The sequence below is a fragment of the Hyposmocoma kahamanoa genome, unplaced genomic scaffold (assembly GCF_003589595.1).
Source record: "Hyposmocoma kahamanoa isolate Upper Pololo Valley unplaced genomic scaffold, ASM358959v1 87, whole genome shotgun sequence".
Classification (NCBI taxonomy): domain Eukaryota; kingdom Metazoa; phylum Arthropoda; class Insecta; order Lepidoptera; family Cosmopterigidae; genus Hyposmocoma; species Hyposmocoma kahamanoa.
In genome coordinates, this window is record NW_020654422.1 from 22467858 (window position 1) to 22481685 (window position 13828).

General features: G+C 39.9%; 2 protein-coding genes across 2 annotated transcripts in view; one reads left to right on the forward strand and one right to left on the reverse strand.

Moving 5' to 3' along the window:
* LOC113235525 overlaps window positions 1–13828 on the reverse strand; it is a 44701-nt gene that overhangs the window by 30238 nt on the left and 635 nt on the right. Inside the window, exons 2-4 of the mRNA XM_026471260.1 lie at window positions 10821–10981; window positions 9646–9828; window positions 3270–3368 (exon numbers count right to left, since the gene is read on the reverse strand). Coding sequence (XP_026327045.1) covers window positions 3270–3368; window positions 9646–9828; window positions 10821–10981 — 443 coding nt within the window. The remainder of the gene's footprint in view (window positions 1–3269; window positions 3369–9645; window positions 9829–10820; window positions 10982–13828) is intronic.
* LOC113235499 (phosphatidylcholine:ceramide cholinephosphotransferase 2-like) lies at window positions 7130–9652 on the forward strand. The gene is made up of 2 exons (XM_026471215.1): window positions 7130–7473; window positions 8194–9652. Exon 2 carries the CDS (start codon window positions 8220–8222, stop codon window positions 9597–9599), a length of 1380 nt encoding a protein of 459 aa, XP_026327000.1. The 5' UTR covers window positions 7130–7473; window positions 8194–8219; the 3' UTR covers window positions 9600–9652.

The window sequence follows — 13828 nt, forward strand, 5'->3', positions numbered from 1 at the left end:
CCTATGTAAAGGTGTTTAGAGAATCTATATACTTTATTTCGTTTCGGAAATATAAAATCGAACAAAAGTCAATCTGACATCAACAGAGAAGAAGAACGAACGAAATGTACTATGTCCTGAGAAAAAGTAGTCTTGCACATAGACCTTTGTTCTACGGAGGAGTCGATTTTGTATTTTGTATTTAAACATCAATAAGTAACAAGCCCGCACCGCAAATATCATGAGTTTTATTGCAGCGCCTTTGCAGAGTTTTATTGTATTTTGTTTATTGATACTCTACAAGTTATTCCTATGTCCAAGAATTATCAATTTGGGCCCACTGTGCGCCGCCGCGCCGCCGCCGCGCCGTTGGCTAGCATGATGAACTGCAATAATAATGAAAGTACGTACGTGTTATCGCTCTCGGCTGGCTGCGGCTCAACATTACTCGATTGTAGTTTTATCGTCCAAATACTAATATTGTGCAAATTCATTGTGTTCTCGATTATGAGCAAAACGCAAGGACAGCATCAATTATTAATTAAGTATTATGAATGCCAGTTCACGTATTTAGCGTTCGTTAGTTAACCTACATTTGCTAACCATAACAAAACTGAAGATTTAGAAGATATGGTATTGGGCGCCGCTGTACATGTTCGGGCGAAATCTTGTAGAATCAAATAAATTGCGTGGTCCAGTATGTCGACAGCGAAACTGCGCTGCCGACCAAATGTCAATATAATCTTTTGAATTCTACGTTTCGTAGCATAACACTACATTATCAATCGACACCATACGTTAAATCACCTCATCTCCTTAAACAAATAACGAACATAAAAATATATTTGAGGACGACGTTCCTATTCTTATCAGTGCAAACAACGTCACTACAATCAAAATATAACCTGTACTTTATATTGTATATTTTGAGACAAGTACCTACACCGGCAAGTTGCTTATTTCAATTTAGTCAGCAAATAAAAAATAAGAACAATCATGCAGTGGGTTGCAGTGAACAAAATAATAATAATGACATGCCTAAATGATGAACGTCGTTTAACCCTACACAAGTAACAATTTTATGAAATCAACTTTACTCTCGTCGTTGAGATTGGTGCGCTTGCGCCAACTACCGGTCACATATCGCCCTCTTATGCCATTCGCTACGGTATACCGGAGAGCGTCTACCTGTGCAGGCAGACCGGAACTTACATTCGTATTCAATCCAACCCAATTCGTTACATTAGGTATAGGTATATGCGAGTTGTGGTTTGGTCATGAGCGCCAATAAATTTATCAAAATACGTCAATCAAATTGCGTATCGTGAAAGCCTTCGAAAATGTTTAGTAGCAGTAGAGCTCCTTGTGAAGGAGTTCGTCCAGATAACTACTGCCACTTTACCTATTTCTGCCGCCCAGCAAGTACTGTGAGCATAATAATGCGTTCCGATTTTGAAGGGTAAGGGTGCTATGCTGGTGAAATCACAGGCACATGGGACTTGTCAACTCATGTCTCAGGGTAATGGGCGCAGTGGCAATGCCCAGTGTTCCTCACGTGTGAGTGGTACTGCAACTGTTATGGACAAGCGTGTAGCTTAACTAATATAATATTAACTTAACTAATAACTTAACTTAATATTATAAAAAAAAACGTGAAAAAACACAGGAAAAAAAATGTCCTAGTCTAGTTAAAATGGTGCACGGTTAACGATTGCTTGTTTTAACTTCTATTCATAATAAAATAATATATTAAACCAAACCAGTAAATAAGACTACATTTTTCTTACGTACGGAAGCTATTATTCACTTATTGACAAACAACAATATAAAGAAAAGGTTTCTCCGTTTACATTACAGAATATTTGCAGCTTCTGTGTGTCGTTTAGGCTGACGATGAAAAATCCTTCCAATGCTCATTAGTATGAGCGAGCGCAAGATATCAAAATACATGGTGAACATTTATCATAACAAGACATGACGTAGGAAATGAAACTATTTTTCCGGATTTAAATCACATATATTTGTTTTTTCAAACAAACCGACTTTTCGGGCCCTTTAGTGAAAAAATAGGGTTCTTTGCATCAATATTAGACATAACTGGCTGAAAACTGTACCACCTCAGTCAACCGTGACCATGGGACCTGTAAAGGGCCCGAAACGTCGGTTTGTTTGAAAAAACAAATATACGCGATTTATATCCGGAAAAATAGTTACATTTCCTATGTTTAAGAATCGCGAAAACCTAAGAACTCGATAAAACATGACGTGTCAGACAGAGCCATGTGCCAATAACAAATAAGTACTTACTAACTTTTACTACCTTACACCATGTGACTTATGACTTTATACCGTTTTGACGAATCACGTACCTACGTACGTGTTACAATTTAATCAAATTCAAACTGCCTCCGTGGCCACACGGTTAGGGCGCATTTATTCGCCACAAATATCACCGGGCTCGCGCGTGCACCTTTACGTTTTAACTTAAATGAGCGTCCGTCCTGGGTCTGGGCCGCGCGGTTTTATTGTTCCGATGAATTTAAATATTGTTGCCTAGTAAAGAGAATTCAGATTCGCCGTTAATGTACGTGAAAGCGCCGCCGGTGTACCTGGGCGCTTGCTATGCTGGACTGCCATGCAGACGCATGCAGGTTCGATTCCCGGATCGGGAGAATCTTTCAATGGCCTACATTTATTTATCTCGTGAGTTTCGCTGTAATTTGTGATTGTCTATATGTTGTCCGTGGCACCCGCAACACAGCGTTTCCAAAGTGCGAGGTTATTAGTGTGTGTGCTTTTATTATTATTAATCAGCGACGACCCAGTGAGGCGCAGTCTAGCTACACAAGTTGTCTCGACCAAGGATGTTCAGCTATATTTTTTCGATTATAGCTAAATTTCTGGCTTCAGCATTATTTATTTATTTAATCATTTATTGTACAGAAAAAAACAAAATCACATTTAGTAACATGGAAGACACAAACAAAAGGTCCTGCTTATTTCTAACAGAAATTTCTTCCTGCAGAACTAAAAACAGAAGACAATAATTGCAATAACGTATTTACGTGCTTAAGAAAACAAAAATTATGAAAAAAAAAATACCAAAAACACTAAATTATTAAAACTACATAAATACTTAGACAAATACATATTTCGTACTATATCGTAGTACCTATAAAATGGATGGAACTGTCGATAAATAGTGCCCATTATCTCTCATTTAAAAAATTGCTAATGCATTTTATTCGTACCTACCTACAAAAGTTAAAAGATAATTTACCAATATTTACCTCATCGAAGTTGTCCACCATAAAGCAGATGTGGGGGTAGGTCATCTCCTCGCCCTCTCCCTTGGTGTCCATCTTGCGGCGTGACGGCGACGCGTACACCTACGCAAGCGCATGCTACGTTACGACACCCATCGTGGCATTGCTTCAATTACTATTACATAATACAATTTTAAAAAGCAGTTAAATTTCATTATTTCCATAACTTTCACACTGTATCGATTTTCTCTGATAGATAGGACTTATCATTATACACAATTGTATCAATTAGCGGTTAAAGTGCTTTGAATGAACAATTAAATGAATACTTTCTTTGGCCTTCAACTACGGGTTTAGTTTCATCTTTTAAAATATTACTGACCTCCAAACTAGCTTGCCTGCCCTTGGCGCTTAGCTTCTGCTCACATTCTGCTCTCACGGCTTTTAAAAAAGGGAGTATTTACTTACTTTAAAATTGCATAGATGTACAGCAGGGTTAAAAGAGAATGCAGGCCCTGGAAGCACGCGTTCGACGCCGACGCTGACGCCGACGTTGTCGCCGCCGCACGGTCGTAGTGACTGCATTACCCGCACCACGCGCCGACCCCTTTACGGCTTTTTTAGCTATACAACTGCACTCCGGTTGCCTTATTGATCCTTCGCCGATGACTTAGGTCCAAATAAAATAACAATGCAATTGATCTCGTGGCAAAACATTAAATAAATATCTCCAACGCGACTGACGTGCAAAGCTCTCAACCCACCCTTTTCATGTTCTCAGGAAAAGGAATTAAGTATACAAAGTGCTTTCTGACAGAAAAATGTTCTACACAAAAAGTTTTGAACCGAACACAAGACTTTGCAGTTAGGCGAAGAGACATGTTATCTTTGTGCAATGATGTGGAAGCTATTGTTATCGTACAAACGTGGAAGTAAAAAGCGACGGCCGGCGACGACGATCCGCCTGTCTTGCAAAATGACTCGAATCAATACCACGCCTATTTGAATCAGTCCCCTTTTATGCAACGGACGATCCAGGTTAAACAAAGGCTTCCAGTATTCTGTCGCTTTCACACTTTTATACAATACTTACCAATATCTGAACAATATGATAGTAATTGATAATGAAGTCTGACAGAATACGTACGAGGCACAAATATGTACATCATACTTGCTTGTTGAATACTTGAAAAGTGCGATAGATAGCTCAAATTGATGTAATGTATATGATGTAGTGCTAATACTTTTTATAGTCGCAAAAGAATAGTATTGAGATAAACTCCAGCCTCTCCGGCGTCTGTCCGGCGCGATCGTCCGCCCCACTCGACGCCGGTGTCTGCAGGAGGGCGGCAGGTGTGCTCAGCCTTGACTTGACCTAGATTCGCGGCCAAATCGAGACACGGATCAACTTTGTAACCAAAACTTGGCTAATGGAAAAATCGTGCCGCGTCATATCAACAATTTTATTAATCGACGATTTCGATTTTTTTTTATTTTGCTGATGTATTTTAAACATAACATGGTAGACCAAAGGTTTACCAAGGGTTTACCTACATTTAAATGCAATTGTTGAGTTCTTTCGTTCAGAAGCACCGAAAAGAAAAAAATGTGACTGTTTTAAGAAAATGTTCGATGTTTTTAACTTGCGATTGCATTTCGGAGAAGCGGCAATTATTAAGCGGCATAATTAGTGCACTGCATTTTTGTAATTCGTAAGTATAAAATAGAAAAACTTTTGACGTACTTTTTCTCCAAAATCATATAATATTGGCATGCGGGAGTTTCATCGTGCGTTAACAATTAAAACGTAACAGCTTATCACTTGCTAAGCTTCACCCCAAATGTCACGTCTGTAAGGATTTTGGAACACTATGCGACGGAAGGGCGACGATAATATGCACACAAACAGTAACAAGTTAGAAATACCAACGACTGATCTGAGTCATGTCGGCGATGACGCGATGAGTGCGCCCTTTTTTTTTTCTTTTTTTTTGACGGGGGGAAATCTTTATGGCTACCCCTGAGCCCAGGGAGACTCAGGAGTTATGTGGGGACTCTCCCTCCAAACTGGAGGGACTACCCCACTAAAACCCCCCCGGGTTTCCCTCTCGCCGGTTGAGTCGGCGCCGTGGGATCAGTGAACATTCACCACGACGCGATGAGTGCGCCCTGCACTCATCTTTACCCATTCATAATTATATCTCAACGGTGTATTTGCTTTCACTGGTACAGGCAAAACGAAATACAGGTCGGCGGTCATAAGCGTAATGTATTCCCCCTCGGAAGCAGCAAATTCCAAATTTACGGATAAGAATTTAACAATTTTAGAGAATTTTCTGAGAAAAAAATGTTAAAACATATTTTTCATATTAAATAGTCTATTTATGTTAATTATACATAAGACATAACATTTCATACAGAAGATTCCGTTGTATTTTAATTTGCCGTTACTTTTAATTAAAAAAAAACCTTCATTCTCTCTTTTAACTCAGTAGAAAAAAATGATACTGCATATAAAGGATTAAGTTAGTTAAACTAACTAAATGTATTGTGACTTTGAAATTTAAAACTTGACTTGATAGAATTAAAGGGCGCAATCAATAGTTGTGAAAATCTGATTGTTGTAGTTACTACATAATAAGGGCACAGTTCCGAACATTACTAAGCAAAATCTTTTAATATTAGCGTTTTTCATCAAGGTAATGGTAAAATAAATCTTTATTAATCTAGATTTAAAAGTAAGTTTAGTGTTAACCTATTCCTATGATATATCTCAATTTTGAAATGCTTTAGGTTTGCACAAGTTGTTTTCCCGTTCGACGTTCATGCACTCGTAAAACAGCACAAATACCAGTACAATCTTGAAAGTGCTTCAATGAGTTCGTTACCAGTATGTACCACAATGCAGGATACTGTAAATATTTTGTTAGCGAAGTAAAACAGAAAACGTTTTTTCAAGAACATGGGCGTTCGTTTTAACCAAGTGATGGGATTTAAACAAAACAATACGGAATCAACGTAGATATTACAAGAAACGTCCATTATAATTATTATACTAGCCTCAGGTGTGCCATGATAATAAAACCCCTATTTATGACGATCTCAAACTTGCTTCTTTAATTCGCGCACGGACATAGCCCAACTGCCGCACTACTGTACTGACCACAAAGTACTTTGTATCAACAAGGCAATCAAACCGGATTCGTATCGCCTTACGCCGCTTATCTATAGAACCTATTTTAAACTCCGTGGCAAGATACCTCCCAACCTATAAATACATAAATAGTACTACCATAAATTTTAATTTGGAGACCCTAGACAAGACCTCCAAACTGGCGATACTGTAATAATTCGAGGAACTACAAAACCTTCTCAGGAGTAAACTTTGACATTAACCAATACCGAAAATGTTGTTTCCTGGCTATGCCATTGGCCATGTGGACTTGGTGCCTTCGGAAATGTGATGCTCTAAATAGTTCCCAATTTAGCACTACAAAAAGCGTCAACTCTTTAAATTATAATCACTGGAAATTATCCCATCGAAGTCATCACTGCGCGCCGCGCCGCCCGCCTGTTACAAAAAATTTATATGTTCCGGTTTGACGGGCCGGCCGGTGTTGTGTTAGTGCGCACGAACTTGGCGCGACGAAGGCCTGTCAAGTGCAGTCGCACCGAGCTATGGCGCCGGGGCGCCGGGGCGCGGGGGACCGCTCGACGCTCGCGGGGGAGAGGTCGTCTCGCGAGGGGCGTTCGGCGTGACGTCGGTTTGTATAATTCGTCCATTGAGCCGAGTGCGCGCGAACTCCGCCGATGTCGTCCGAGCAACGCACGCCGTACCGAAGCCAACTAGTGTAATATCGTTTCGTTTCTAGTCCGCGACTCCTCGTTCGCCGCTTTACATGTTCGCTTACGTTGGTGAAATCAATGGTAAATCGAGAATAATCAAAAGTATTCAGAGGGCCAAGGCCTTTGAGTGCACAGTGAGAGCATCCGATTCCGGATTGCAGCGTTCATCGCCTATGAGCGCCCCCCGCTCAAGTACTCAGTGCCTTTACAGTGCAGTGTGGTGAGGTGAACGCGGATAGTTTTCCATTTCGACCTCGTTAACGTGCCCCCGTGGTTTGAGTGGTGCCGGGACTAACGTTCCGGTTCTGTAAATCGAGCGGCATCGACACGTCGAATCGATGTGCCCCCGGTGGGCTCCAATGACAGCTCGCACATTGATCGGGTGAGTAGGAAAGAATACCCAACCAAACCCAACTTTCTAAAACGTAGCGCCATTAAAAACATGCTCGTATTTAGAGAGCAATGCGAAATGTGTAGTTGAGACGTTCTATATTCGTCTGGCACGATGGTCGGCTGCAATGTCCTAAGTAATTATCATCTGACAGGCTGACGACGGCGCCCCTCGCTGCGCACAACCAACACACTCGGTCTTTGAACCCACACACCGCTCTATTGTTATATTTGTTTACAACATTGAATCTTCTAGGACAATAAACATTAAATTAAGTATTTAATTAACTAACACAGTCGTATCTATTCGCAATGAAAGTTGACATAGGTACTTAATTTCTTCACCTACTAGGGCAGGTAATTACGTTGACGATAAACAGTCAATTGAGATTTACGCAACAGAATGTGGAACTTTTTACTACGGCAACGACGACCGGTTTATTGTTGACTAATCACTTTATACGTTCAGCTACAGCAGAGTATACAAATATTTATCTGTTGCGTCAACACATCACAATTCAATTTGTCTGGAACATTTCAGTGTAATCAAAATAAATGAACGTTTAACGATATGTCATAGCCATATAATGCCAATCAGAAATGAATACTGGTCGAATTAATTAAACTAAGCTTCCAATAACTTACTATTATTCATTTTGAATGATTGTGTATTGGACAAAGCGATAACATAGACTACTTTTCCTGATTTCAGGGTCAATCCACCCAAATGGTGATTGGATGACGATCTCAGCTCGCTCCCCGGAAAAGGAGCCGTCGCAGCCGAAGCAGATCAACTTCGCCGAGCCGCTGGTGGCTTCGGTACGAGTGTATCTTGCCCATGAGGTACCCGCTAAGCAGCTAACACTAGTGCCGAGCGCGCCCACTCCACCGCCGAGCCCACCGCCGCTGCCGCCCCCGACTTTATTACCTTGTTCATCCGAGCCCGCTGCGCCACCACACTGCGATGTCGACATAGCTACGCACACCGCTAAGGAGGACATCAAAGGCATTAACTTTGAGGCACGCCTCAAACGGAATGACCTAAATAACAACGCGTCCAGATCGCAATCAGAAGGTGCCAGTGCCGAGGGCGACATGCCTAGCCAAGCAGAGTTAATGCAACGGCAACCTCTTCTAGCGCGCGCCGCCAAATTGGACGCGCCACATACACAGCCAACTACAGACGAATCAGACCCCGATCAGGAACACTCGCCACAACGGCACAGTGGCGATTTCATAGTTGAAATTCCGCCGGGGGCAGTACGCGAAGAGCGCTACCCTAAAGAGATATGGAAGACAATTATGTCCTTCTTCTTTCTGTTCTTGTGTGTGTGCATCAACATGATGTCACTGTCCCTGGTGCACGAGCGACTACCTGATCGCAATACCACGCCGCCGCTTAACGATATCGTCTTGGACAACGTAGCGGCCCGAGACTGGGGGCTCGACGTCTCCGAGTACCTCATCATGGTCTCCACCACAGTAGCAATGCTCGTCGTAGTGTTCCACAAGCACCGATTCATTGTGTCACGACGCATGTTCTTTATCATAGGATTACTATACCTGTACCGCTCCATCACTATGTTTGTCACCGTGCTGCCTGTTTCCAGCACCACCTACAACTGCAGTCCTAAGAGCAATAACACTACACCATTGCTCGTAATCCGAAGGACGTTTTACCTAATATCCGGTTTCGGGCTGTCTATTAACGGCAAACACACTTACTGCGGTGATTATATCTACTCAGGACACACAATGGTGCTAGTGTTGAGCTATCTGATTGTGGCGGAGTATTCTCCGCGGAAGCTGTGGCCTGTACACTGGGCAATGTGGGGATCGGCGCTACTGGGCGTGATATTTCTGCTGCTTGCACACGGCCACTACACAGTGGACGTTGTGATTGCGTACTACGTGACAACGCGGCTGTTCTGGACGTTTCATTCGCTGCTGGTGACGCCGTATCGAGCAGGCAACGGATACAACCACTACATGATACAGCGAGAGTGGTGGTATTGGGCGTTCACTTACCTGGAGCGCAACGTGCGCGGGCCAGTACCGCGCCGCTACGACTGGCCGCTGCCATGGCCTCGCACCAAGCTCTTCAGCCGGCTCAGCTAGTGACGCGCTGCACCGCCACCGCCACCCCAGCGCGTATGACGCTCACCTTCTGCGAGTGTCGCTTCAGCACCTGCAGCTCTTTGGGGCTGGTGCGCGTACAGATGGCCAGAGTGAGCGTGTAGTCAAACTGATGGACGATCAAGTTCAGGTACACCGTCTCCTCCCAGTCAATCTCGGGGTCGCCGATGGGCAGCTTTTTTGAATCTTTGCGGAACACCTCGACGTCGGTCTGTGAAAAGACCGCGGCCGTGATGTGACAATGTGCCTAAACTGTGCTAGTGTCGGTCCTTGGACCGGGCGAGGCCAGGGACTCTAGCGTTTAGTGACAATGTGATATTCTATGGACGAGCGTAGTTTTTCGCCGTCTTTACTCTAGTGTTCTACTTATACCGATGACCTTGAATGCTTTTAACTGTTGTATAGCGTTTAAAGAACTGATTTCCATTTGGCGAAGAACAATCATAATATTAATCGATCTATTAGGTACAGTTGAATGTTGATAGAATTTTTGTTTTTGTAAATTGTATATTTTATAAGTGGTTATTGAAGAATCTCGAGAGTTTAACTGAAAACATGCATATTAGTTATTTATTTACAAATATACTGTGATCAAGTGTGAGAGGAGTGATGAGCGCGAGAGGGAAGCGTGCGCGTGGCGGAAGGAGCGGGCGCATGTCGGCCATTAACGACAGGCGGCGGGCGCCCGCCCCGTCCGCGCCACGATTTCATCGTAGTACATAGTTGTTGTAATAGCAGCCTACGCTAAGAAATAATATTTTTATATTGTTTAAATAAATAACATTTAACAACTGTTGTTAATGAATCTTTTTGTATTTCGAAACAGTGATGGTCCGGTAGTTCGTCACCTTTATCCAAATGGTGCTAACTAGAAATGTATTTATGCATTTAGTTAGTTAAAGTTAGAACAGAGTGTACCAAATGTACTGGTGTGTGATAGAAGTGATTAGTCACAAAGCATCTGCAAAAATCAATCTAGTTCGCTCTTAGATTTCCAATTGTAACTATTGTATGGTAAAGTATTTCTCAAAAACAATGTCCATCATATTGCTAAAGTATAATTTACATAATGTCAAAGAGTAATTGCCTCTAGTAATAAGGCAACAGCGGATGGTAGCTTTATTGTGTCGACGCAGCTGCATTTAAAATGTCAAATCTCAGCCTAATTTCAGTTGGAATAATTTTCAATAATCTAGAGCTTACCTCGTACTTGGGCAAATACCGTGAGGAACCTTTCACGTGTCGTTTCCTGACGAAGAACAGCAAGTCGTCGCAGTCGATAGCCTGCTCTTCTTGGAAAAGAAAGTGCCGCACAAACAAATCTGTCCAATATGTCGTTCCTTGAAGTACTACGAAGCCAGATTCTGAAATATCGCAAGATCTTACATTCCATCCAATTACATTGAAGCACATAATTTATTTAATCAAATGTTTGGTCCCGGGCAAGCAATCGTTTACATTATCTCAAATATCCAGCTTTGAATTTTGACATTAGCTTGTAAGGATTTCTAGCCTGTTGGCTAGAAGGCTGATGGAAAATACATTTTAAAGTGCCTTCAAATAAAAAAGTTGATATTTTACTGTAATCCTAACTTAGTAGTGACTGCAGTTTGCTTAGGTGTTTATGTCTAGCTGGACAAAATTGTCAACGTATAACCATAGAATATAACAAGTAATGTATGAAACAGAAAAAATATTTTGAATTTGGTAATGATAAAATTGGTTAATGGCAAAAATTGAAAACATCATAGTAAATAATGTAAATCGCTAAGAAGAATAAGAATGTAGTAACAAACAACAACAAAGGATATACATTAACAGTGTAGAATTTTAGATTATGCTTGTTGGCTATGCAGCACTAGGCCATGCACTGATTGTTATTATTTCCTCAATGGCGGCCACTAGGCTTGAGCCAATGTCAGTTTGTTGCCAACTTCTCTAAGGCCACAAACAGCCAGGTGCCACTACACTGAATCTCAGCACATTATCAACCAATCTCCCTGTCAATGTATACATTACACAACATTCCTGTCATTCAGGAGACTTCCTCATAAATTACAATTACTGCAAAAAATTCTTAGTGAAATTGCAGATGCACGCTGAGTATATATGTTATTTTCTTAATAGCAGTGTGTTTGTTTAATTTTTCTCCAGTACCTATTGGAAATATTGGAAATTCTTAATTAATTATTACGATTCTCACTTGTAAATATTTATATTTATGATATTATTTTAAGCTGTTCCATTAATTATGTATTAGTTATTGTCTCATTGAAAGTTGACTTCATGGATGATGATATTTATTTTGTTTGCACACATTGCTCAAATATAAGTTGCAAACTGAAATGAATAAATGTACAAGAAACTGGATACTATTATGTAAAAATGCATATTAAACATAGAAAATCCACAACTCTATTAGTTCAAGTTTATACTGAGTTCTAATGTGTGTGCATTTAATTAAACAACATTCCGGGTTTGTAATGTTTTTTATAAAAAATATAAAAGAATTGAAGAAAAATAAAACTATAATTAAATATAATGTGTTTATACCAATAATGTTGTACATTAAAGTTCATTAAATGTTTTTCTAGACACTTTATTTCATTTAATCCTTAACCTTTAATCCTGGCCGAAAACAAAAGAGAAAAATTTTGTGAAACCAAGAGAGAGAGAATACTGAATAGTTAAATGTAATGTGTGAACCTAAATTAAACTTAAATTATCATCATCTCTATGGGAATTTTGTGTCTAAAGGTTTAATTTCTTCATTTTTCACACTATAGCCATAAAAGCAAAACTAATAAAAATACTGCCAAAACATGAAAAAAACAAAAACAAATAATTTGTCCTCACAACACAATGTGTTCCTGTATTCAGGTGTGAAAAGTTACATCATTTCCAAGTAATAAGCAAGGGTGCATGACCTATATTTTTTACAGATATTTGTAGACTATTGCAAACTATTAACCAACCCTTTGCTGGGTGCAGCTCTGCTCTTATAATTTGATGTTTATGCATTGAATACAGTTATATTAAACTGAAAATGGTGTGGAAAAGGCAAATTGAGTTTGTGGGAGGTACCAACCTTGCTAATGGCAATTATTTTATTTTTGCTATTATTTTTACAAAACTACTGTACATAGTCATTTTTAATTGACATTGTCGAAATCATTGACTATTTCCATGGGGCCATAACATTTAAAAGATCAAGAAGGCAAATTATTTAGACTTCTACTCAATTCCAACATATTTAATTTGTAAAGTATATTTATAAACAGATCAATGAAGTTTCAAGAACAAAAATTTATCAATTATGTAGAAAGTATGACATAGTTAAAACTTTAATGGTTGCATGGAGACTTACATAAATGTAGAGGTCCCAAGTTCTATTCCTGGGCCAATAATAACGTACACACTCAACATAGCCCCGCACTAGGAAAACCCTGTTACGGGTGCCATGGACACACACATAGACAACCACAAATGACACCCAAACTCACAAGAGAAATAAATGTAGGCCATACAAATATTTCTCCCAGCCCAGGAATCGAACCTGGACCTCTGCGTGGTAGTCAGGCCATGGTAACCGTTCGACCACTGAGGCAGTTAAATTTAAATTTGTTATTTAAATAGAATAATAAATATCTTATGTAGGCATTAGTAGCAATTGAATTATAATTTGCTATTGAATATTAATTTTACGCCAAGAATCAAACACTTTTATTTATAAACCCTAAGACAAGAATTTCAAGATTTTGTGAGAATTGCCCAAATATGAGTGATTAATTAAGACTTTAGAGCAAATTTTAGCTCCAGTAATTTTTGAGGTGGTGTACTTTCGCATACCCATGATACTATATCGTGGAATATATTGCATTGCATTACTCATTTCAATTTAAAATAACTTTATTACAAAGGTAAACAAATTATACTAGAAATTGTCATATATTTTACAGTACAAGAGGGAGAGCAGGAAACCCTAGTGTGTCATGTGTTCTCATTACCAAGGTGCAATAGTACATACATCGAGTTTTATCATTTGAAATTGTGATGTTAATATATAGAAGGCCGATGTCTATGTCAATGCTAAGAGTTTATAAGTATGCGGTTGCGTTACCAAAACTTTCTTTTAATTTGGAGTTCTTAGGTTTTCGCGATTGTTAGACATAGGAAATGAAACTATTTTTCCAGATTTAAACAGGTCATTT